The sequence below is a fragment of the Andrena cerasifolii genome, chromosome 4 (genome assembly GCF_050908995.1).
Source record: "Andrena cerasifolii isolate SP2316 chromosome 4, iyAndCera1_principal, whole genome shotgun sequence".
Lineage (NCBI taxonomy): Eukaryota > Metazoa > Arthropoda > Insecta > Hymenoptera > Andrenidae > Andrena > Andrena cerasifolii.
In genome coordinates this window covers 13223244-13250156 of record NC_135121.1, presented here as the reverse complement: position 1 = coordinate 13250156, position 26913 = coordinate 13223244, and the positions used below count along the sequence as shown (strand labels likewise).

Genomic DNA, 26913 nt, shown 5'->3' with positions numbered 1-26913 from the left:
ACGTTTGAACTTTTCAGCGAGCGGGACAAATTAAAAGAGCGCGATGGCTATCGACGGCAGCGTAAAATCTGTCGCGGATGGAGCATCTCCCGGCCAATCGTTCAAATATTGTTTCTGTCATGACCCCGTTCGTTTGACGAATGAGAATCTCGTCGAAGTTAGTCCACTTGGTTAGGTACAATTGAACGCAGCGGCCAGTGTACACTCGAGTGCTCTGCTAGCCACTCGAAACTTTTGCTGGCCGCTCTGTATTTATTCTCCGCGTTAGTACCGCTTTCGCCCCCCCCGTTTGCAACTAAACAATTCCATCGCGTTGTGGTGCCTTCTAGCTTTTCTCCCGTCATTTCAAGCGACGTTAATTCACCGTTCGAGGCCCGCCAGTTTTCTTGACACGCTGACAACGAAGCCAACGTAATAGACCGTTCGTAATTCGATTCGATTCACCGAAAGGGCGCGATTCAATTAGCAACGGAGAGGACCATCTAAAAAAAGGTCCGAGCCACGTGCTCCTTATCTCACGACTCCATTGGCAGGACTTCGGATCGGCGGAGCGTGGCCGCGTTATCGAAATGAATCGTTCGTCCGCTGTCGACCAAAATTTTCCGAGCAATTCTCGAGCGTGTTCATGGCAGCTGCCACTAAACCAGCCCCTCCGTCATCGAGCATCGAATCTCTTGGTCATAAACTTGCGTGCGCGAGCGGACCCGTGCCCAGGGGGGTGTCGTGTACTGGCCACACTGCCTCCCCGTGTATCTGGATTTTGGCGCGAACCGGGACGGCGGAGAAAAGGCAGATCGATATCTAGGATCCCTCCGGTGAATAGACTAACGTCAGCTTCAGCCCTTGCGGGGCATAAATAATAGAATTATAGAAGCGACGTAATTGCCGTGAATTACCGCGAAATTTATGGGGGCCCGTAGGTGGTCCTTAAACGGGCCAGCGTCGCACACTCGCGCGCCCACCGTCTCGATCAATTCGAATGGAGTTATTATCAAAATCGTTTAAGCCCGACACGTGGGCAGGATGTGTCAGTCTTTCGAGCGCGGAGATAAATCCCCTCCCCCCCTCCTGCCCTCCGTGTGTCATAACACCCCTTCGCCCGCGACAAATACGAGCTTCTATATTTTTTAATTAACAACGAGGATCGTTAACCACGGAGTCGGTTTATGGGGACGCGTAAACGGTGGGCATTCTTGATTTCCTGCGAGATAACTCGTCCGTATGCGGGCCATCGAATATGATACTTCCGGCCGAACGTCTCGGCTCGCCTAGAATCGTACGGGAGTCAAGATTTAATCCTTTCCTGCTTGTACATACAGCTGATGCGGTGGACGTAAATCCTATAAGAGTTGCGGGGCAGAATTAAAGCTGAAACGAACGTGAATCGAACTCGAAGTACAACCTGTATTCAGGCTAAGGGCGGTGGTTTAGGAAATTGTGCTTTTCGGTGGGTGAATCAAGGTTGGTGACGCAGAAGCCGGCATGACGCACAGCCTAGGGTGGCACTGTGTTCCTGTGACGTTCGGTTCAGATGTCAGACGGGAAATTCGGAGTTCCATTAAAAGTATTTGCTTTGCACTAGCCGGGGGATCGGTGCATTATATTGATAAAGTCGCAGCTACTTTTAATCGAGTCGTTCAATATAGGAGATAGGTGTAATCTTCGCGTTTGCTTTCCGTAGGCATTCGTTACCAAATGAAGGAGAAGCGAGACGCGGGCTTTCGAGAATATTACCTATGCGTGCGATCACACGCCTCGCGTGAAAAGTTAATTGGCGCGAATAATATCTAATTAGGGGTTACTCATCGTTTACCTCGAAGCAGCTTGTTCAAAAGCAAAGAGTTCCACTTATTAGTGACTCAATGGAAACGAACGTGTCACGCCCCCGCCTCGGGAACGTGCAACACGGAACGCATGGCGATGACTAACGAGAATCGAAACCGATCGATATTAATCTAAATGCAACGATTCGGAACGACGCGAGGCTCGTTTCCTGTCCATTAATATTTATGTATCACCATTTTTGTGTCACTCGATTGAGCTGCATAGCCTGCATAAGCGCTCTCGCGCGGATTTCTATCTGTACATATGTACCTAGGCACGTCGACACCGAAAATTAAACTGTAACGCCAGGAATTTTATGCTTTGCGCTACATGCGGTGTAGGTAGCAATCCTTGCTAACTACTTAGTTTTTAACGGTCCCTGTAAAGTTTTCTAGCAAGTTGACGCCTTTGCAGCTCGAATCCAGTGTCAAAACAGTCCCAAGTCCCCAATTGTTAAGGGGGGAGACCACTGTAATGGCCTGAAAAGTAAGGGTGTTTTCGGGATTTTTTTTTTAACAAAACAACGCAAGTAAATCAATCTATTGCTTAGTATAGTTAATATGTACATATTGAAGGGTAAACAAAATTTTTTTCAATCAAATTCATAAATCCCTTTCCGGTATACTCCTCGTCAAAATGTGCGCTGCGGCAAAATCGTTCGGGCGGCGTTGACAGTGCCTGAGCCAAATGATGAAACCGAATTCAAAAAGATATTTAGAAACTAGAAGCCTACGTCTATTACGTGACGATAAAAAAAGTCAATATAAAAAATATAATAAAATGGCGGACCACTGAAAAAAAATCATTTTTGGAGGTAAAGATGTTGATAAGAAAATTAGAAGGCGGCCGTAAATTAAAGAAAAACTGATCGTCACGTAATGGAGACGGGTTTTCGTACAATAAATGACTTTGATCGTGTTAATTGGACGTGTAGTTTCCCCTGTATACTGTCAACGCGGTTGAAAAATGTCATTCTGAGGAAAGCGGGTTCAAAGTTCCGCTCAGCTGAGTCGCGCGCTTGACACCGCTTCACGGAAAATACTATATCTCCGTCAAATTTACGAATTTCTTCATCTAAAATCGAGAGACTTTCGGATATGTATGCATAATTCCCGAAAAACAATAGTTTTTTAACTGAAACTTTTTTTTTTTAAGTAGTTCATAATACTATGTAAAGATAGTAAAAAAACAGGAAATTTTCATCGAGCCGTTGAGTTGTAAAAAATTCCACAAAATGTACACATTTTCCGAGGGTTCAAACGGGTATACCCCCTTAAGCAAGCTTCGTCTCGGACCAAGTCAGAACTGTGAGTTATGCAGAAGTTGTACCTATTGGTTGCATTCCACGATGTTCGTGCCAACGAAAATAAAAGCGGTGCCCACAATCCCTCTTCGGTGTTAACTTTTGTGGGACACCCATCCATTACAACAATACCGGCTCGTATTTTTCGCGAGATTGTTTCCCGATCTCGGCCAGAGCGTCTTGGACGGGACCCGCCCTTCAGCAGAAAGGCCGTATCGCAGGCGTAATCTCGAGGTCTCGAGGCAAGGAGAAGGCGATCCGTCGCTATTCGTGTTCCGCGTCGGTGGTCGCGAAACGGGAACGGGGCGCGCCGCACCCCAGTCGCGAGGGCACCCTTCCGTCGCGTCCTTTCCACGAGGAGACCCCCGTGGCTTATCGATCGAGCCTGCACTCTGCAGAAGTAAGATCCAGCGGCGGTTCCAGCGACTCGTGTGGGAGGATGAGTCACGCCTGGCCTATCGTGACACAGCCATATTATTTTTATGGTGTTTTTGCGTGGCCACCATGATTCACGAGGGCCACAGGCTTTTCCGGCACCCGTCGAGGGCGCTGCACCCCCCTCCCCGACGCCACGGTTACGACTCTCTCGCGAATGAATCGTTAGAAATCCCACAACGATGCCCCATATGGAATCATACAGTTGGAGCGGCTGCTAATTATTCCGGGCGGCTCGTGTGGTCTCGTGTAATAGGAAACATTTGTTAATACCCCAGGGACCACGCGCATTTTGGAGCAGACCACCGATTAGCCGGTCGCTTTGTCTATGAACAAATTGTCGTGTTCTCGGAACGAAACTCGATGTGCGGTGACGCAGCGCAGAAGGGTAAAACCAGCAAAACGGGTCAAAGTCATCTATAAGAACCTCCACTCCTTTCAACTTTTCAGTTTCCTCATCGTTTTATCCTTTAACGAATGTAAAAACGGTGGATTCCACATCGAGTTTCATCCGTGAAATCTGCAACCTTTCTTCGCACGCTGCGCACATCCCGCGCGATATAAAAGGGATGTTCGTTACGTATGCACATAAATACAAATCATTTTTTCAGTAGGCAACCCAGCGGTGAACTGGCTTTGCACATCCAATATATGTATTATGCAGAAGACAGACAGAAGAATTAATTGTGATTGCTTTTATTCGGAATGAAAGCGACATTAAATTCAGAGGTGCGTAAATAAAGGAATAACATTTTTAGCTGATGGCGGGCAGCGTTGAATAAAGCAGAACATTGCGCGACAATCGTTTTGTTCGATAGCGGGTTGCAGCGAGGTCGCGGGTCCTAATGCATCGATAAATCTCCAAGTCCATTGGGCTCGGTTCATTCCGAGGCGCGAACACGTGTCTCGATTCTGTCACATTTCTCGGGCTCACAGGCGCCACGGCTGTTTCTTTCTTCTCGCCTCCGCTCCAGGAAACTTCGTAAATAAACGCCGCTGTGAAACGAACGACGGGCACGGTATCGACGAGGAAAGCCACGGGGAGAAAGCTAATTCGCCGGATGCGGGAAAAAATTCCTCGAGCCCGCAAAAAATCCACCTGGCAGCCGGTTCCATGGGAGAATTGAATTCGAGCAGGGCGGTGGCGATCCTCCTGGGGAATTAAAATGCTCGCTGATGAGGACGCTTCAGCAGATGAGGCGTCCATCGATGGGGACGAATCTCCAGCGTCGGGTCCTCCGCGGAAAAAGAAGATCGCGGGGACGCCGGCCGGATCCCTCTTGAATGGGGGTGGAATAATTTTAGGGCGGTCATTACGTATGCGCGAGATCCACGGGCGTCGCGGCGTGTCGGGAAGCATCTAACGCGAACTAAAATTATTACGCCGCGATTATACGGGACGGAGTGGCAGAAGGAAGAGGAACTATACATATAGAAACGGGAAGGAAAGAGAGAGGCGGATGCCGCGAGAACCTCTTCGTCCAACGGCCTGGCGCCAAGAATTCGGCATTCCCGAATTCTTCGAGTTTTTACGAGGAGATATTGGCATTCTTTTCGCGTTCTAGCTACGTGTCTCGTCACCGTCGCTAAATTGGACCCGTACAGAAGGAATTTATTATTGTTCCCACGCTCGGCCGAGCCGCCGGTACCGAGCTCGTTACCGCGGAACAAAACCAACCCGTCCGCCAGAAAATTTCACCGCTCCGCGAAGGCTCACGTCAGGCGCAGCCTCTCCCCGCGATAAACAAAACCGACCGAAGGGGAGCGGAGGCTCGCTGTTGCGGGGATATTAAACGAAACATTATGCAATTCTCGCGTGGCTGGAGCGAGGCGCTAGCTTCTCGATTTCTCCTCGCTCGGATCTAGCCGGCGAGCTAAAGAGGGAGCCGAATAGACCAAAAGGAGCAGGTCGAGGTCGCGGAGAAGCGGAGCAGAGGAATGCCGCGATTTTATTCCAGGATGGACAAAACATTCGCCGGCGAGCTCGCCAAAATAGAGGCATGCACCTGTCCCAGCAGAAAACGAGAATCTCTCCTTCGTATCTCTTCGTCTCCATCTCTCGATCCTCGGCTTCTCCTCCATTTGCCCCTTCTCTCTTGATCCTCACGCTTTATCCTCCGCTCCTTCGATACCCCGGCATTCATCCATTTTCCGTCCACGACTTCTTTTTTTCTTTTTTACCTCTCTCCCTCGCCTTTCCTCCACAAAGGGCCCCTTTCCGTTCACACGGCCGACACTCGCTTTCGTACGCAACTCTAAATTCTACGTGGCTGTACTGCTCCCCGCGCGCGACCTCCCCCTTTCCCGCGGCGCGTCTTCTTGCTCGCGTACGCCATAACGCTATTTCCGTCAAGCCACGGTGAAAACGTCGTAAGTCACTTAATGCTAGGTGGGCAACGAGCCTCGCTTATCAAAGGTTACGTTTTTAACGAGCAGAGGCCCTGATTTACATCGCGCAACGTATTTTTATATTTACTCTTCGCTGCTCCGCATCTCCTCGCAGTGGAATTGGAATCCGAGCGGGGTGGGGCGGCTGCTCGCCGGGACCCGGCTACAAATAATAATTCATCTCAACGTGCACAATTGGACGATATAAATTTCCCGAATCCATTCCGCTCGCTTTAATTCTCGAGGAGCACTTACGCCGCCGACTTCACTAGCTCGGTTCGCGCAGCGGCCCTCTAATTGTGCCGCGAGGATCGCGCTCATTATCGAGCCCCGTATTTCAAAGGGGGAAAGTTCTCCGGCGCCTATCTTTCCGCGCGCAACGTTTCACGCAGCGATGGAATCGCAGTGGAAATAAAAACGGAGCCGAGAGCTTGCAGCGGGACAAAACACGCCCGTTCCCGTCAAAGTGGAAGAGAAATTTCTTCCCATCCGCCTTGGGACGAGCTAATATATAATAAGCTTTTGTTTGACAGAGAGGACTTCTGTCACTTTAAAAATCTCCTCCCGTGGCGCGTCCCATGGGAATGCTTTCTCCCGTCTCCACCTCCCCGCTGCCTCGCCGCCCGAGGACAGAACTCCCAACCGATCTCTCGTTTTTCTCCGATGGAGCCTCTGCTAGCGAACGGTATCACGTGGCACGAATCTGTCCGTCTTGACATGGGAAATTCGTCCGGGCTCAAGGTCCGATTTTCTGTGGCCCGTGCACGCTTTGACATCGTTAAGAAGAGATACACGAATATCGTCAAAGCGATTAACGGAACTGTCTCTATTCGTTTGAGCGGCTTCTCGATGCGAGGGTGGAGATTGCTTTGGCGGCGCTGATAACGTTCTAGATTCTTTGGCTAGCAGGAGACGCGTGTCCCTAAAATTTAAAGCATTCGCGGGTTGCGAATGCAGGGTATCTGGGTCGGCTTTAGATCAGGCTGTTTCCTGGAAGCAGTTTAATTCACGGCAGCGCGCCGTGCACGAAGGTCGTAGCTCAGAATTTCGTCTAATAACGCTGCCCGTCCCGTGTCCCCGCTGGCATATCTCCTAAGTATCAAAAACTGCGACGGTTGATCGTGGATCGGCCAAAGCCTTGCGAAATCTCGAGCCCTCGCAGACTTGCACCCGCCACCGAGCGGGACGGGGACGACAAACGGACCTTGCTCGGGGCAATAAAGCTCTGAACACGGATGACGCATCTTCGAACGAGATGCAAACTCGCGGGGATCGCAGAATGCATCGGTATCCAAATATAAACGAGTAAACTGTTCGGTCTACGGACCGTCTGGTTATTTATCCCGCTTTTCCGAGATTATCCCGGGAACCCTTGGCTGGCTGTTCCATTTGTTCCGCTGGGCGGTGTCTTTCCTGCTCCAAAGAGATGACTCTCTGATCTCTCCGTCTCTGGTGTACCTACCCCCTATTCAACGTGCATACTTGCTTCGTTTCTGTCACGCGTTACGATCTACGATCGAATTGAAAGTAGCAAGTGCGCGAGTGCCATCTGTCACGATAAACGCATAAATATAACAATATCATAACTCGTGTCCCGCTCTTCTGTTCCAGAGTATACTTATACTTTAACCATCGTAAACACCGAGCCTCGGATCCGAAATGAGGCTGCGTCCATCCGCAATACCATTTACGCGAGTGCAGGCACGTAGTTCGACCCGCGAAAGGTAAGGTTCGTTATAAATACATCCTGTTCGAAAATAGACCTCGGGACTGGTGCAACGGCAAACTGCGAATCGTTCGAAGCTTGCCGGATACTCGGACACTTCGGGTGGAAGCTGCGTCCGCTCGGCAAATGGAAGTTGCTCGCGACAAAAGCGGCCCGGGGGGGGGGGGGGACGATACATTTTCATCGATCCAAAATGACCACGCTGCAAGGTCGAAGATCTGTCGGAGGCCCGATCGTGTGGTATTCGGAAGAGCTCGTCGGCGGGACGAACGTGTTCAATCGCGAAGGGAACGCATTATCGGGCTATTCTGCCGAGAGAGCACGCGAGAGATCTCCGGGCGTCGTTTTTTACGGTTTCATGCTTTAACGCCGTCATCGTCCATCAGGGGCTCCGTAAAAAGCTTTTAGAGCTAAGAATTTTTTCTTTACGACAGGCACACTCGTACTCGCGCGCCCTACATACCTCCCTTTGCTGCCGGATGCTCATTTTCAGCTGCGAACCGCCGACCGCTCGGTATAAATCAAAAACGCTCCGCTTTATGCTGAGCGGGCCGGCTGGATTATGAACTCGTGGCCGGGCCATATGCCGAGCGATCGAACGACCATGAAATCGGTAATGAAAGAGGAGAGAACGAAAAGATAACGAATGGGCAAGCAACTGGCGTAAAACGATTTGTTTGGGGGTCGCGGCAAATGTTCCGGAACGAATTCACTCGTTGTTCTAGATTGAATAAGCCTTATACGCGGTTCATAAAGATCGTTTGGTAGTGGAAGCTCGGAAAAATGAAGTCGAATCGCGGCTTTATTCCCTTCTGTAAAAGGAAGTGACAGCGCCCTCTCGCGAAAGTCCTACCTAAACGCCTGCGTTTTCCTGTTGGCTCTAGGTAAAATAGACTGAGCTATACCTGCTTGACGGAAAAGATCGAGTACACAAACTAGGTATAGGCACAGACGAGGTATAGAATAGACCTATCAAGCAATGTATTTTTGTGTCGCTGGTTTAGGGGGTCCTAGGACCCCCTTGCCATTTTAGTGTCGCATGCAACGTTACCGGTGAAGTCTCAAAACAGATTGTAACGCTACGCGTGGTAGGAACTAGAATTAAGCACGAGTAAAACTAGTTTATGTTTTGAGAGTCAATGCCCGCGATTTACAAATGTTTCTGTTAGAGTAACAATTTAAAAATCGTCTTATGAACATATTTCGTTCAACGGAAAAGAACGGAGGAAGAAAATAAAACGATATCACATTCGTCTTTTAACCTTGCTGTCCTATTCCGGTTTATTTAACGCAAAACAAATTTATTTAACATACAAATTTATATAAACAACAACATTATTTGTGGAAGACATGCTTTCATGATGTAACGTGGAATACCTCGCAAAGGAATTGTAACTTTGTATATTTCAATAAAATGCTGAAGCAGAGAGGACTTTAAAAATTGTGAAAAACTCAACAGTTCCAGTATCTCGCTGAAATATTCCAACTTGCCCTTATTCTTCCATCTTAACACTATATTCGTATTCTGGGGTTCGGTAGGAACAATCGAACAACATTTTAAGTTACATAGTATTGCAAGTTAAAGAAATTCTTATATACGACTAGAATATTTGACAATCGCAGCCATCGGCTCGGTTCTCACCGATTACCAAGTCTCACCGCGAGGAGGTTGCTGCGCTTGGAGACCCGTAGAGAGATAGATGGAATCAAAGTTCCATCGATCTCCCTGTACATGAAGCCTACTAAACCAAAGAGATGGATGGAAACAAAGTTCCATCGATCCCTTCGGTTTAGATATAGAATCTAGGGAACTGCCAAGCAATCACTCGATTAAAAGAAATTCAGGAAAGAAGGAAAGGCGAAGGGTAAGCATGAAACAAGTATTGGACGGCGCAGTTCCTACCACCCTGCTGTCCAAGTCGAAAGGGAAAAGCGCTCGGCGCCTCCCAGACGATTCCTGTTGCTCCGATGCGACTCGTCAGGAGCAAACACTTGACCTGACTCAAGCCGTCCAACACGGAGATTGGGTAATCGAACCGGGTGACTTACGCAGGCAGTGTACCAAAAGGTGCACCCCCTACGCCCGAAACTTTTCCCTTTGGACAAGAACACCAAGGGATGAAACTGATCCACCCATACCGATTCCATGCTCAGTCACTTGCTTCCGCAAACGGAAGCAGCGGTAACCTCCTCATCACAGATGAGGAGCCAATAAACGAACAACAAAGTTAATGATTTAGTGACTGCTTGGCAATTTTACATGGGACCTTAAATACTTCATACTATAATAAATTAGCCTAGGCTTCCTTAGATGTCTTCTTTCACTGTCACTTTGCACGATCACTTTTCACTATCACTTTTCACTATCACTTTTCACTATCACTTTTCACTATCACTTTTCACTATCACTTTTCACTATCACTTTTCACTATCACTTTTCACTATCACTTTTCACTATCACTTTTCACTATCACTTTTCACTATCACTTTTCACTATCACCTTTCACTATCACTTTTGTGTTATTAACTCCATTCCCCGAGTAACGGTGAACCTGAAAAGCTGAAACAATCAACTACTATATGTTAGTAACGGTGTGGTCGGCCTGGAAAGAAATTAAGGAAAAGCTTATTGAGTTGGAGACGATCGAGATAATTTCGACCAACAGCAGAGCACGCACGAGCATGCAAAACCACCGCAGAGATAAGTACTTGAAGGAAAGAGCAGAGAATGTAGACCCATCGATGAGATGCATGACAGAGTGACAGAAGTCACAAAAAACCATCGAAGACATGGACGAGATGAAATGAATCAGGGAAAACTATCGAAGACATCGACGAGATGATATGAATCAGGGAAAACCATCGAAGACATCGACGAGATGAAATGAATCAGAGAAAACCATCGAAGACATCGACGAGATGAAATAAATCAGGAAAAACCATCGAAGACATGGAATGAATCAGGGAAAACCATCGAAGACATCGACGAGATGAAATGAATCAGAGAAAACCATCGAAGACATCGACGAGATGAAATAAATCAGGAAAAACCATCGAAGACATGGAATGAATCAGGGAAAACCATCGAAGACATCGACGAGATGAAATGAATCAGAGAAAACCATCGAAGACATCGACGAGATGAAATAAATCAGGAAAAACCATCGAAGACATGAAATGAATCAGGGAAAACCATCGAAGACATCGACGAGATGAAAGGAATCAGAGAAAACCATCGAAGACATCGACGAGATGAAATGAATCAGAGAAAACCATCGAAGACATCGACGAGATGAAATAAATCAGGAAAAACCATCGAAGACATGGAATGAATCAGGGAAAACCATCGAAGACATCGACGAGATGAAATGAATCAGAGAAAACCATCGAAGACATCGACGAGATGAAATAAATCAGGAAAAACCATCGAAGACATGAAATGAATCAGGGAAAACCATCGAAGACATCGACGAGATGAAAGGAATCAGAGAAAACCATCGAAGAAATTCACGAAAATGAAATAAATCATTTAAACCCATCGAAGAAATGCATGAAATAAAATAAATCATGCAAACCCATCGAAGAAATACACAAAATAGAACGACTCGCGCAAAATTCTCGAAAGTATGCATGGAAATAGGACAGTTGATGGAAAACGACCGAAGAAATCAGATTTGACATTCGCAAAACAATACAATTTTAAATGACTTACCGAACCCCAAAATTTCATCAACATCAAGCGAATAAACGAACCCAGGCCAGAGGGGCGAGAGGCTGGCGGAAGAACCAGGGTTGAAATCCTGACCAGGTCCCCAGCAAGTTCAGCAGTTCCGAATGGTCCAGGTGGCTCGGCAGCTCCGGGGGAGGGGGAGGAAGAACCAGGTCCCCAGGAAGTCCAGTGGATCCAGGTGGCTCGGCAGCTCCAGGGTTCCCGGAGGTCCTTTAAGTCCGGAGGACCGACGACGACTGAGTACATGAAAATCTGTGAGCTCCTTATGTAGACTTCGAGGAATGATGTCCCCCGATCAAAACAAGGTCGACGGTTAGTTACAATTGCGAAATCCAGCGAATTCTTCGGCAAAAATGGATTTTCGGCTAAAATATCCATTCCAGTGGCTATTGCTGTGACAAATAATGTTAACAACATTTACACTAACCGCCCAGTATAAATTATTATTAACTATAATCGATAGAACTCGAGATATCAAGCAATTTGTAACATTTGGCCTTGGATTTGCAAATGATTTTCTGCGCCGACTGAATTCTCTTTTATTCTCAATGTTTAATCGTTCGATACATTAATGTTAATGCTTATACATATCACGTAGTATTATTTATAATGTATAAATACGTTTTAGTTGAACTTAGTGTAAGTGAATAGTTGCAGGAATATTTGGAGAAATATGAGTGAGATACTTGTTTCTCCCCCTTAGTTACTAACATCGGCGAAGTATAGGCGAAAACGATAGACCTATCACCTTATGGGAATTCGCGTTCGCATCACTAACACGTAGAGGCACGGTACTCTATGAAACACTTTTTGGCAGGCACAGGCACTGACTCTACAATCGCGTTGCACACGATTATAAAATCATTTTCTGTTTTTAAACATCCTTCAGTTTCTGAAAAAGTCCTCTAAGTAACAGGTATATCTGAATGGAATTCTGTTAAATTAAAAGGCCTCCCACATGGTCCAGTAATCGATGAAATTGATGCGCGAATTGAGAAATCACGAGATAATATGCACTATGCCATGCACACACTTCACTGAACCGATAAATTTCTCAGGGCTAGACAAACTTTTATTTCACAATGCGGGTTTCAAAAGTAACTTGATTTGCAGTTGCATCCATGCACCACAAGACACTCATGCATCATGCAACTTTCTGTGAGACTTTTAAAATTAGATTTTACTGTAAATTTCAATGTTGGCGGTAAACTAATATTAGGGGCAAACGGAATCCAATTATTATTACTTCACTGGAATGATTAAACAGTGCATTAGAAACTTGTGGGAATATCAGTAACAGCGTGAATTTTTAATACTTTTTTCGGCGCACGATACGTGAAAGGGTTCGCAAGGGTACGCAAAGTGCTAATAAACAATGTCATCTTGCAATTTATAGCTTGCACGGGCTTTGAAGAATTGCCATTTCTGAACGCCATAGTGTCTTGATCCCCGAAATGGATTTCCGGAGAGAAATCCGCGTGAGTCGTTGACAAACCGAGCCAAAGCATAGCGTAGCAAAAGCCTACCCTCTATGTCAAACTCTCTCTCTAAACAAGTCACAGGTATACAGATACGCAACACCTTCCAGCATTTCAACCCATTTCAGAGTAGTTGCTGAGTTGGACGCTGTTCACGAGCAGATGTCACTACCTTCAGACCTCAAATTACGGGTCGGTAATGCAGTTTGGATGGCGACACGACATCCATAAGGTGATAGGTCTATCCTATACCTCCTCCGTGTCGAGTATCTCAAATTTTTATATTTATACGATCGAAGGTACGTAAGCGTAAAGTCTTTTGGGTAACCTAGTCCCCCGGCAAGTCGTTCCACGTTTGCATTGAATTCGAAAAGCTGTTACCAGCATGCCGTAACGGAAACGTTGCCCAGCGTTGGTGGGCCGTTTATAGGATCCTCGCTATCGTTCCACCCTATCACTTATCTAACACCGCTAACCCAACTTTTCCACTGTTTTTTAACCTACAGCATGGAGCGGCGTTTATGCAAGCCAGCAGTATGCAACTCATTGAACCGCAATGAAGCTGATATCGTATCTACAAACCCGACGGAAGAAAGCACGTTTCTCGTGACACCCGTTCGCGAGATAATTCGTGCCTGGTTTGAGCGATTCCTAAAACCTGCGCCGGTTGACCGAGCTTCCGACGAAACTCTGTTGCTCGGGAGCTCTTCTCGCTTCTCCTCGTTTTCTCCTCGCCTCTTCCCCTCTGGCGACGCTTCGCGAGGATCGAGGTTCCGCGGAAAATTAAGACGCCGTTACTTAGCCGACATAAGCGAGTTAGCCCCTTACACACTGTTCTAATTAGTCCAGATGGGATAATTGCCTCGGAAGAGGCTGCGCGGAGAAAGAGAGACCTTGCGAGTAGCAGTCACGCATTCTTCGAACGGCGCGCTAGAGGAACGAGAGAAAATACCCGGCGACTCTTCGTAGACAGTTAATTCCTCCGTTGCATTTCTTCGGCGAATTCCTGCGTCTTTTATTCTGCATCGTTGCAGGTTAGGCTGAGCTCAGACGGGCCACTTTAGAAGCCCACTACACCACAAAAACCGGTTGCGCGTTGTGTCAACCACCGACAGCGACAATTTCGTGGTGCAGTTTTTTGTCGTCGTCACAAAAGCTACAGCCCGACCACTGTTTCCCGTCCGAGCTCAACCTTACTGTACAAGGTCGACTGCGAGCGAAACGTAGGGGCAACTTCGTCACCGGCAACTTCTTTTGCTCCTGTAAGTAAATTTATTGCCCGAATTTCCTTTGAGTCGAATGAGTCACCCAGTTTATTTGCCTTACGTCGAACGAATAAGTAGGTAGCCGCGAAGCAGCGATAAGGTTGCGCAAAAACGTCAAGTTTCTTTACTTATGTCGGCTATATACACGACACACCGACGACCAGGTATCGTCTACGTAATAATTGCGATAATTAAAGAAAGAGAGGTCACGTCTGGAAGTCCAGCATCAAGGAAATCGACTGCGGAATTATATACTTCGGTATGTACAAGAAATATCGTACGCGCAACGACTGCCAAGGCGGTCTACCTTCGTGAGCGGGCTGCGTAATCATTTTCACGATCACGTTTTGTATCGCGCTTCCGAGAACCCTGCTGCGTCGCCAGGTCGTCAATCCGTCGCCAATCTTTACTTACGTCGTCTCGAACCTACAGTTCTCCCCGGTCGGAACGCAGGGACGTTTCCGGTCCCTTCGAGCGTCCTGCGTCGAATTCCGATCGTGCGAGACGCAACGACACTGCCCAGCACGCAACGACGCGTGTTTAATTCGACTCTCCGGCACGCCACAACAATTACTCTATTAGATTGTTTAGAGACGAGTTAAGCGGCAGGACACAGGTTGCGAGGCAACCGAGTGAAACTTACTCCACGCTGCGCTGCGCAATTAAATTTCTCGCCGCTCGCTATCAAAAGAAACCTCTGCAGAAATATTCCAGCAAGCGTTGCGGCTGAGGGAAGCTGCGGGGACTTGAACGTCCGAGCTCGTGCAATATTTCCATCGAGGCATATCTGCCGAGAGTCGATTTTCCATACCGGATGACAATACTGGAATGAAAAAAGGTTTACAAAAAGAGATACGCGGAAGATAATCGCCACGGACTCATCAGCAATTCTTCCTCTCGGTCTGAAGGTTACTGTCACTGGCAACTGCTCGTTTGTATTCCAGCCGAGCGCCTACCACGCGGGCTGCATTTCGTACCCCACGACCGCGTGCGTATCTGCCGTTATCGCGTGCAAACTTATCAACGGACCATTCAAGAAAATTCGAAAACTACATTTCTGAGCACGTCGTGAATGTTATTGAGAGTAATCGTGGCAGTGCCGTCTGATTCGCGAGCAGAGAATTCGACGAGGACAGGGCACGTGTATTCCTGCAACTGAGATAAGAAATGACGGTACTTATGACATGAAGTGATGGGATCGCGGGACAACGATCGTCATTACAGCAAGGTAGTGCGCGTCTTTCCTCTTTGTTTACGTCCGGAATCACGGTACCGTGGTTCCAGAGAAATTTCGCAACGGTTTTAGACGGGTACTAGCGGAACGAAGGTCGTGGATCTGTTTGCCGCCGACGTGGGATCCGTCCAGCGCGCAAAGTTCGCTTCGAAGGAATAATTTGGAGAGGAGCGGAAAAACGCGGGAAGTCCGGGCAAAAGTGTACGGAATTGCTACGTCAGTGTCCATCGCGTTCGCGAGCATTAATCAGAGGACATTCTTCTAAGCAGCAGCAAGGAATTCCGTTTGTAGGAGGGCAGGAGGAGCGTGATAGCGTTGCTAATTTCCGGCGCTTTGTTCTTCGCGGTCGCGCCAGTCCGTTTCATTTCCGTTTGGTCGCGGCTCGCGACTCTAACGTGGAAACTCGGGAAGGAAAAGAAATTACAGCATTGTCGGGAAACGGTGTTCCTCGAGCACCTTTGCGTAGGATCACGGCGACTCTGGAGCACGGCCGCGACGAGAGCACTCCTGTTTCAACTAAGTAACAAGCTTTATTTTTAATATGAAACGCGCTTTCCACTTGGGAGGAGAAAGGGCGAGATGAGTCCGCGAGTAACAGAATTATGATGTAGTAACGCTGAAAGTCGGAATCTAAGAATTCTGTGGGCTTTATCGGGAATTTATTTACATACCCGAATGGTGGTTCCGTGTAAGTACCTACGCTAGAAATTTCTAAAACTAATACTCCCGTGTGTAGTTTCTAGAAATATTGCACCTGGTGAATTCAGATGTACTTATTTAATTTGAGATATTTGATCTGAGATAATTGAGGGCTCGGAAACAATAAGGGTACTAGCGCTCGAAAATGCAAAAAGTATTGTCCAAACGCTAAGAAATATTGGAAAATTAAATGTTGTTAAACTGTATTTTACAAAAATATAGTGTCGTAAAGCTCGTGAGGACACACATTTTTTTTCAATTTACAGTTTGTTTATCGAATCATTACTATATTTATAGTATAAATTTACTATATTATAGATTATACTTATTTAAGTACATCTGGATTCACCAGGTGTAATATTTCTAGAAACTGATGGTGCACTATATTTATACTATAAATAAATAAGTATAATAGTACAATAATATTAAATTACTATATTTATAGTATAAACTACTATAAATATTTTATAGTATAAACTACTATAAATATTTTATAGTATAAACTACTATAAATATTTTATAGTATAAACGACTATAAATATTTTATAGTATAAATATAGTAATTTAGTATTATTATACTATTAATATAGTAAATTTATACTATAAATATAGTAATGATTCGATAAACAAACTGTAAATTGAAAAAAATGTGCGTCGTCACGAGCTTTACCACACTATATTTCTTAAAATACAGTTTAACAACATTTAATTTTCCGAGCCCTCAATTCTCCTACGTTCTTCGTATAGGTAGTGTGGCGAGCTTCCCAACAACGTCGCGTCAGAAAATGTCGTTTGTTTGACAAGTTTTGCGAGAAAATGATCACCGTCGCAAGATTAGTTCTGGATTCTTGAACGAATAGATTAGACCAGATCCAGAGATCGCTGATTGCTGCTTTGTGCACATGGCTTTGACTTCGCCTGGCCCGCCAGGCCGCGTTCCCCGCGAAGTTTCATGAATTTACAGAATCCCTTCCACACGTGACTCGCTTTTCTCCCGTATCCCCACTGGGCAGCCGTTCCCCGCGGGAAGGGGAAGCTATTTAAAGTGAACTTTGACGAATGAACAGACATAACGTTGCATCCCACTGCGACAGGCTCAGTCGAGAGTCGGATTTGGACCTGATTGGAGCGAGCGAGAACGGCCAGGACCCGTTGCCTACTCTGAGTCTTCTTCCACCGCAACACTTTCACCGACGATCATGCTGAGGGAAACGGTTCTCGTTTTCGCGGCTCTGCTCGCGCTCGCCGCCGCCACCCAAGTCAACCAGTGCGGCAGTGGTGCGTAACAATAGTTCGATTCGACTTTACTTCGCCGATTATGCCCGTTGGATTCCTTGTGCCGCGAGTTTGCCGCATCTAAGCCAGTCCTGTTTCGTTCCCCTTGCACACGGGCTCCACGATCCAATCCGCGATCCACACGTAGACCGAACGTTTTCCATGTTTACAGTTAGAGGTTCAAGTTCCATGTTAAATCAGCGAGCAAACACGCGCCATCCTAGAGTATCTAGCCTCTCTCTTCCCCACTTTCTGTCCCTGCATGCTTACGTAACCTTCGCTTTCCTGGAGAATTATCGGTTCCGTTTGAAAGTATGCAACGTCGCTAGTCGCTGAAACGTGAAAGTTGGTAAATTGGTCCGCTTTATCGAGGATTACCGTGAAGCAACGAAAGTTCCCTTGAAGCGCGACAGGCAGATCGTTTGGACTTTCAGCGGGGGCCGTTGTCGGGGGTTCGTACGGAGTCCGTACAAAGGACAGCTTCTCGTGTGCTCTACAGGTGTTCCCAAAACACGCGGCAGAAATCAGAAGGCAAGAGTGTATCGATTCGAAGAAAATAAACGAAAGTGGAGCGCGAGACTTGCGCGTCCGAAAGTCTTCCCCTCGGTTTGGAGCGCCTCGCGTGTTTTGAAACGCCCTGTACGATATATCTTGGATCCGTGGACCCTCGTTAAATCGTAGCGCGCGTAGTGTCTCATGTTCACCACTGTAACGATCGCATCTAATTAAACGAAGGATCGATGCAAAGAAGCGGCGACGCGTTGTTAGAGTTATTAACTCGTGGCAGACCAGTTCCCTCCTATCTCTGCTAATGGCAGAATTACGACACACGCGGTTCACGATAAACCCGAAGTAGCGAATCGCTTTGAAGATATCGGTTATGTAAACCTCTTCAATGCCATTCGATCGGGAGGCACGCTTTTTATGTACGCGGTCGATGAATGCGGTGGGCATTGGCAATTTGATTTTTTCAGGAGAAAAGTTCGCAGACTCCAATCGGGTTAGGATAAGCGGCTGCGACGCGCCGCCGTGCAAGCTGAGGCGCAGGGCGAAGTACTCGTTCGAACAGAACTTCGTGCCTCAGGAGGACACCAAGGTCTTGACCAACAATGTTCACGCTGCCATCCTGGGCGTGCCGTTGCCCTTCGTCGGCGTTGACGGGACGAGTGCCTGCGATAACGTTTTCAACCTGGACGGAACGACCGCTGGATGCTCGTTGAAAAAGGGCACCGAGTACCTCTACAGACGAGAGTTCCCTATACTCGCGGTCTACCCCACGGTAAAGTACTCGCAGTTGCTCATGCTAATCGGCTGACCAGTTTCATATGTCCGCGTGCTCGAACCCCTGCAATTTGGGGCTGCGATCCTTATGCTCTCGCGCGAAATTCTAACGACGAGTCGCGCGTGGAGTTGGTTTATTAGTATTATTATTATTAAATGTCTTTCTTGCACCACTGCAATCACAAATATAACAGTAATTCAGCATAACTGCTGCTCTACAACCTAACCTAAAGAAGCGTTTAGGGGGTAGAAAAAGAATTTGGAGAGGAAGTAAAGATTGAGTATCTACTGAGGTAACCGTGAGAGGATGTAAGAACGAACGGTGTGTTTACAAAGGAAGTAAACGACGACAGAGAATGTATATTAGGAGGAATGGAATTATAATAATACGGGGATGTGTAGGAAAAGATGGTGAGGCACGCAGAAATCAAAACAGCGTCTCGTTGTCATTTATCTAGACCGATAAACGCGAGTATCATATCGGCTAGACGAGGCTAATAATGTCGCAATTCATGGTAGAATAGTCGACTGTTGTCGCGTTATCGCGCGCGAGGAAGACACGCGGCGATTTTGCAACGCTTACCCGATAAAATCGTCTATTCCCTTTATCTCTCGTCCGTTTACAGGGGAAGATCGGTTACCCGAGCATTCCGATTTTTTTGAAACTGTGCAGATCTGTAGCGAACCTCGATAGAAGTATCAGGAAATTTTTCGTTTGTGCCCGTTTTCGATTCTTCAGGGTGAAAAAACGCCCTAAAGATTAACGAGTACTTTTCTATTTTGCAGTATAAATATCTTGCAAACTATTTTGTATAAAAGTATATAATCGAATTGTTTGAAATTTGTGGTGGGGATCGTTGTACTGTTTAAATTACAAATTGTAAACAATTTGATCAGACGCTTTTATAGGTCATAAAAAGCCGTTCAGTTTTCATGCTAAATTTTTCTTGACATCTGCTATAGTTTTCAAGGTATACATGAAAATAGAAAATCACACATTAACATACAAGGGGTGTTTTTCACCCCGAAGAACCGCAAATCGTCTTATACCTCTGTCGAAGTCCTCTACAAACCTGAAAAGTTTGAATAAAATCGGGATGTTCGGGCAACCGATTTTCCCTTGTTAGTCGAACGCCACGCGGAGCTGTTTCACGAAACTGAGAATCGTTTTTAGGTTTCCATGGTGATACACTACGCGCTGATGGACGGAGGGAACACTATCTCGTGCTTCGAGGTCCCAGCGAAGATCACCAACTGAGAGCCTGAGAGGAGCTGCTCGTTCTTTCTGGCAGAGGCACACCCGTGTCCCAGAAGTGACAGAGCTAGGCCTCTGTATACGAAACTTATGTACAATAGGATGGACGATGTGGAAGAGCGTGTTCACGATGGAAACTGATCTTTTCCCCGGATGGAGCGATTCTTCGCATAGTCTTTGTTTACCGTCGAGCTTAATGAGTACACCGCAGAGTGTGCGCAGTCACTGTAATTGTTAATAAAGACTTTTCTATAATTCACCCTCCGCCTACGCGATATCTGTTTTCGCGGTCAGGCAGCTATGCAGTGGCTGTTATCGCGACGTGGGGTTAACGACCTTGATAACCTTGACAGTATGACTCTTACTTCATGCTTGACAGTAAGTGGTCAATGGAATAAAAAAAGATACGTGTCCATAACCACAGTCGAGATATAGACGTCACATGCAACCTTACCGGTGAAGTCTCGACACAGATTATAACGCTACGCGTGGCAGGAACTAGAATCCAACACGGGTAAAATCGAAACCCGCGATTTACAAATCATTCTGTTAGAGTAACAATTTAAAGATCGTTTTATAAACGTATGCCGTTCAACGACAGGGAAAGAAGGATCACGACAAAACAAGAACACATCTTAACACTATGAATGAAAGTTCCATCGATCTCCCTGTACATGAACACTAGGGTGGACCTTAGCTAGTCTTGACGAGAATTATTTTGTGAGATTTTTTTGGTCTCACCTCCCAGAATTCTGACACTTGTTGGGAAAATGATCTGGATAAAATTTCAGACGATTGGACCACGGGAAAACGAAGTGCAACAAATTCGTAAATTTTTAATTTTTTAAAAATTGACATAAATATACATTACGATATATCGTTGAATTTGATTTTTTTTCTGTTTAAGACTACATACGCAGCATATACGATTGTTAACAAAAAAAAATATCTGTGACCTTGAAAACTCGAAAGAGTGACCTTGAAAAAAAATTCCCTACCATTATATTCGCCTCTTTATATACTACAACTTTTTTCTGAAGAGTTTTTTCATACGTCCATAAACGACGGAGATATTAAACATTTTCGCAGGGGTTGAAACGGTTCCGAAAAAAACTGTTTCAAACTGTTATATATCGGTTCTGACTGAAACAGTTACGAAGAACCGATATTCCGAATAACTGTTATAAGGAACCGAAATTTCTGACAAGCTGTAGTGAGAAATATGAATATTTTCATATTCTGTACTGCAGGGCTGGGCAACCCGCGGCCCGTTCCTCGACTTGCCTACTCTGCTGGGCCGCAGGAGAACGGCCCCACCATACTCTTTTAACTCCTACAGTGTACGCCGCACTTATATATGACCGCACTGGTAGTAGTAAAAGGAAGGAACATGGAGTGGCGGCTAATCTGCTGATGGTGGGGGAATCGGCTGACTGGTAGTGGGGACTGTGCGGCCCGCGGCGACGAACAAGTTGCTCAGCCCTGTTGTACCGGATAACTCAAGTTGCTGTCGATTGCTGTCGATCGAGGGTCACCCGCTGGTGCGCTATGTCACTCACTCCCGGTTTACGTCGCTTAGTCTTCTGGTCAGATGGTTCGGGCGAGGGCCCTGCCAAAGATGAATCAATTTAGTGGTAACTACTGCCTCGAATCATGTAGAATTTCCGGGTCCCGAATATTTCTCCATAATCCGAAGAACACTGTATCTGCTTATTCGCCCGTTGATTATTTAAGAAAATTGTGGCTAAGTAAGTATTCATTTGTTTCACCCCTGCACTAGTGCAAAAAGTGGCGACAGCTCGCAGCTACCGGCAGCTATGAGATTCCGCCTTAAAGCGGCCCCTACACGATAAGATTTGCCTCGAGGCATGTCTCGAGACAGGTCTCTCTCCTTCTCTCGACCCTGCCAGCACGAGACATGAGACCTCGTCTCGAGGTATGCCTCAAGACAAGTCTCATCCTGTAGGGCAGGCTTTAGTTACTAGCATCGACACACGATTACAAAAGCACTTCAGGTTTATAACGTCCTTCAGTTTCTGAAAAACCGAGCCAAAGCGCAGCGTAGCGAAAGCCTGCCATCTGTCAAATTCTCATTCTAAACAAGTCAACACGTACACACACCCATCAGCATTTTAACCCATTTCAGAGTAGTTCCTAAGTTGGACGCTGTTCATGAGCAGAGGCCACTCAATTCAGTCCCTACTTCCTAGATTATGGGTCGGTAACATAGGGTGGTGACACGAACTCCTATAAGGTGATACGTCTATCCTATACCTCGTCTGTGCTATAACACGAGCAAGACGGGTTCTTGATTCAGTGATTGCCGATAACGTAGGAATCTTGGCAGCGTTGATAGCTACTGCCGCGTGCGGATACCCGGGAAAATTCTCTGGACGCGCGAATCTCTCCAACGATACGAACAACCGGATTACAAGAACCTAACTAACAATTCAATGCGACAATGTGGAAACGGTCGTAGCTATCAGGCGAACGTTGACTCTCCTCTCGACACATTTCTTCCCGAAGCCTACGACGAGAATTTTGACTCGGGAATCACGGCTCGGTTCTCGCAGCAGTCGGTGATTTTCGGGAATTGCGAGGTTTACGGTGGCTTTCGTGAAGATCGGGTAAACGGCGTCGCGTGAAGGAAAACGGGGGCTTAATCGCGTGCTCCGATCGCACGGAACCAGAACGTTTTTAACCGCGAGCCTAATGGCCGCGTTAATAGCGGAGTTCTGCGTAATGTCGCTCGATCGAGGCTCGAACGGTCGCGATTTTCGCCCGACGATGACGTTTTCCCGCCTCTCGCGTGTTCCCGCGCAGCGTTCCAATTAAATGTGATTTCTCTGGTCTGCGTCACGGAAACGCACGTTCAACCAGGCAACGTAGCGTGCGCTTCTTACACGTCCCCGCTTCTTCGTATGGCTATGGTCGCGCGGAGATCGAACGGCTGGAAAAAGAACGTGAAAATGGAGGGAGCATTAAAAGCACGTTTGGACATCGGGATGCTGCGGAAGCCAAAGGCTGATGTTATAATATTTCAGCCCTTTGCGCTCCCGCGTGGCGTTTCTAGCTCGGGCCCTGCCCGCCCGGAATTGGTTTTCGTCCGGCGACTGGTGTGCGCGCACATGAAAGAAACGAATATATCTGTTTCAGATTCGGTGATTCCATCATGGAACTTTTGGTAGGTTTAAATAATAATAATAATAATAATAATAATAATAATAATAATAATAATAATAATAATAATAATAATAATAATAATAATAATTTATTTACGGAACAAGCCCATTAAGAACAAGAGCATTATAAAGGAAAAGATAATTAGAGAAAAACGCTAATAATGAACATAGATTGCCAGGTACACTGCGTTCCACATTAGAGCATACTCGTTTCGCGCAGGGATACACTGTTGATTGGCAGGGAAACCGGCAGGGACAGCGCTACGACCAATCGCGTGTGTCAGATCCGTGGGAGCTGCGCAGATCGGTCGCAAATCGGTAGGCGCGTTGGTACATTCTTATATGGAACGCAGTGTAGGTAAGTGGGGAATACACTAAGAAATGCCATCCGCAACAAGGGCTTTCCGAATACTAATCTTGAAGCTAGAAAGTGGACCGGCAAAGAAATCAATGCCTTCATAGAGCTGATTAGCGATGCCGCAGATTCTGTGAAAGGGGTCGGCGTGAACAACCCAGGAGGAGTACACCTCTGTTTAGGTCCGGTTTGCCTAGTACAGCGAGTAGGAATGTTAAAGTTGATCAGCGCAATTACATTGGGGTTATCCACCATCCCGTTCAGGATCCTATACAGAAAGGATAGGTCTGTGACCCTCCTCCTGCGTTCCAGAGTCCGGACCCCAAATCTGCTCATGATCGGACCGTAGACGTGGTTGAACCGAGCCAGAGGCCGGCCCGCTTTGTACGCAAGATGGCGTAGGAAACGATGCTGAACCCTTTCGAGTTGTAGACTACACTTATTCCATCGCGGCGTCCAGATGACTGTTATACAAGTAGCGCAACGTACTACTTAGGACTCACAAAATCGGTGCTATTCGTAATTATAAAACCTAGAGCTCTGCTCGAGGCGGCAACAACATGTTGTATGTGCTCCACGAAGAAGAACGAAGAGTCGATTAGAACCCCAAGGTCACGCGCGACCTCAACGGTTGATAATTAAGAACCCGCGATTACATAGCGATAGTGCATCGGACTCTTGCTACGCGACAACCTCAAAATATGGCATTCGCTGGTGTTGAGCTCCACACGGTTGGAAAGACACCACTCCGTGAGTCCATTCAAGTCTGATTGAAGATCTAAGGAGTCCGAGTGGCACGAAATGCATTTAAATAACTTGAGATCATCGGCGAACAGCAAAAATTTACTGTTGCAGATCACCTCGCGAATGTCGTCAACGAACAATAGAAATAGAATGGGTCCCAGATGCGATTCCCTGCGTCTACGTTACATCGTTCTACGAATACAGGTGCAAAGTGAGGCGGTTATTCGATGTTTATTTCAGCATCGATTCGAGGAGTAGCGCAGTTGCTGCGGCAAAAAGTTGCAACAGCGGGGAATTGAAAAAGGGAAGAGGAGAAAAGGGCGATACGTCCTTTATCGCATTTGGCGTCGGTGTATGCAAGCGACGCAATATCGCGTGTACAGATTTAATTCCGATGAGACCGAGAATGGACGCACGAGTAGAAAACGGACAGAACGGCGCGGCGGCGACCGAGTGCAGTTACGTCTATGTGCGAGCTGAAAGGGCTCGGATTCGGTTATTAGTCCTTTGTCGGTGGTTCCTTTATCGAGCGTGCACGCCGTTGGTAACGAGTAAAATCATTACACCGCAAAGAGGGTGGCGGGCTTCGTAGCGGAGAGAGCCTCGCGTGTTTTTACACGTACACACACGCGTGGCGGGCAGCGACACACGTGCGCGCAGCCCCGAGTAAGCCATTCCCTCGTCGAAAAGATAGCTTTCAGAAAGCGCGAGTGGCATTCCTGCCTTTCAGGAGCTTTTAAGATGACCATGATCCGTGACACCAGAGTCACAGAGCATCTGCTTCCTCATCCGCCTCTTTCGCCCGGGGGTCTCTCACCCTATTTCGATCTCTTCCACCCCGCTCCTCTCGCCTATCCTCCCGGGACTCACCCTAGCCCCTCCGTCGCTCCGTTTTCATCCCTCCGCCCCGTGCCACTCTCCAGCCCTCTTAAACCACTATAAACCGTCTTCGACACCGAACAGAAAGCAAGCACTCGTCCACGGACGACCGAGTACGCGCAAGTACCTAAACGCTACTATCAAAAGCTCAGTTCGAATCGTCTCGGGTCCAGTAAACGTCCCGCGCCCGCGCTCCTCGCCATTTTTTCTTCAATTCCAGTCGCTGCTTCGATACTGCGCACCCAAAGTCTGGCAACTGGCCTGGTAGAGGGGGTCTTCGGTCGACAGCGAACTTTACATGGTGTCTGATTCGATCGCGCCCTCCCCCGTTCCTCCGAGAAATGTTTCCGGAATATTTCGGGATGGTCATGGAACGCGAGGAGATGGCAGATCGAGGAAATATTCTATTCGAAAAGAACACACGTGACTGTGTACACAAACCTGCAACTTCCGTGTACAGAGCAGCTGTCCTCGATTGTTTTCTGAAATAGGCGAGTGTGCAGACGTATCTCTAGCTGTTTGCCTTCCTTCCTCCGATCGTCATCGTTTTATCGAGCGGCGCGGAACTGGCGAGCAAATCAAATCCCTTCTAAGAATCTCGTTCCCCTATTTACTCTGAGAAATAATGGGAAAGCAATGGCGGGCTGCGATGGCGAGGCACGGTGCATAGAAACTGGCGTAATTAACGTGTAAGATATTAATTGAACTGGTCGAACGTAATCGCTACTCACGATCGACAGTGAAAGATCCCGTTTGCCAATCTGGCCAGCCTAATGAAATTTCAGTTTACTCGACGCGAGGCGAGGCTACTCAGTATTATCGAGCAGGGTGGAACGCATGTGCGTTCCATTACGCATCCGTTTTGACGGTGTTTACCAGCAATGAGTATTATTCGAACGCTCGCCCTTCCTCGCTAGGACAAACATCTCCTTCTAGCTCGGTATCGGGGTGCACGGTGTACACGCCGAGCCCCTTTCGACTCCCTTCTGCCTCCCTTTCACCCCGTTTCGCCCTACCCACAGCTTTTCCTCCGACATCTCCTCCTCCTCGGGAGGCTTTGCAGGCTGCGCGTCCGTCGCCGCGCCGTTTGCCCGTCTTCTCCGTCAGTGTGCCGTCCGCCGTCGGTCGAGGACCACGTGTTTCTGCGTCGCGTCGACCTGCGCTGTCGGGCCTGCTCGTTGCGCGCCTTTTACCACCACCTATGATCTCCGTCGGCTGGCACGAGAAATAGAAAAAAAAAAAAAAATAATAAAAACGGACAAGGAACGTACGATTGCCGGCTCGCGGGTCGCCGGGGCGTCGCGCATGTGCTCGTTTGATAGCTCGGCGGTTCGAAGGACCCGTTGAAGTGACACCGGACGGGCTGGTTGCCTCGCGCACGTGACGAGTTCCTGCGACCCCCGATGCAGCGATTATCAATGAACGGGACGGGACGATCGCCCGCGAAGTCTCGCGGATGTTCCTCGAGTGAATTGATTCGCAGGGTGGCTTTCGGAGCCGGTTGAAACAGTCGCGCTCCAGCATCCGAGGGAGGAGCGTCGACGTCTGCGTGCAGAGTCGGCCAGCGACGCGGTGAAAAGCGCGCGAACCCGAGGAAAAGAAGCAACCGCGAGCCACCCTTACTCTCCGCCTTCCGATGGAGCGAGTGATCCAGTGACTGTCGCGTTCCCCGAATCTTGCTCGGGATCGATTTCGTGAGCGTTCGCGGCCATTGGCAGGCCAACGTGATTGCAGGCCCCCGCGCTCCACCCGCGTCGTCGTAGCTTGGACCCGGTCCAGAAAAACCGAAAATCTGTGGTGAGCCAGCGTGATTGAAGATCTCCGCAGTGCTTTGTTTTTTATTCGGACCTGCAGCCCCGG

At 47.5% G+C, this 26913-nt stretch overlaps 2 protein-coding genes across 3 annotated transcripts in view; one reads left to right on the top strand and one right to left on the bottom strand.

The window, feature by feature from the left end:
- LOC143368482 (uncharacterized) overlaps positions 1–26913 on the bottom strand; it is a 328678-nt gene that overhangs the window by 224610 nt on the left and 77155 nt on the right. The gene's annotated exons all lie outside the window — the stretch shown is intronic.
- Npc2b (Niemann-Pick type C-2b) lies at positions 17143–20152 on the top strand. The gene is made up of 3 exons (XM_076811304.1): positions 17143–17360; positions 18332–18636; positions 19813–20152. Exons 1-3 carry the CDS (start codon positions 17282–17284, stop codon positions 19894–19896), a joined length of 468 nt encoding a protein of 155 aa, XP_076667419.1. The 5' UTR covers positions 17143–17281; the 3' UTR covers positions 19897–20152.

Coding starts and splice junctions, on each gene's coding strand:
- Npc2b (XM_076811304.1), top strand. CDS start 17,282: ATGCTGAGGGAAACGGTTCTCGTTTTCGCGGCTCTGCTCGCGCTCGCC. Junction 17,361..18,331: donor AGTCAACCAGTGCGGCAGTG/GTGCGTAACAAT, acceptor TGATTTTTTCAG/GAGAAAAGTTCGCAGACTCC. Junction 18,637..19,812: donor TACTCGCGGTCTACCCCACG/GTAAAGTACTCG, acceptor AATCGTTTTTAG/GTTTCCATGGTGATACACTA.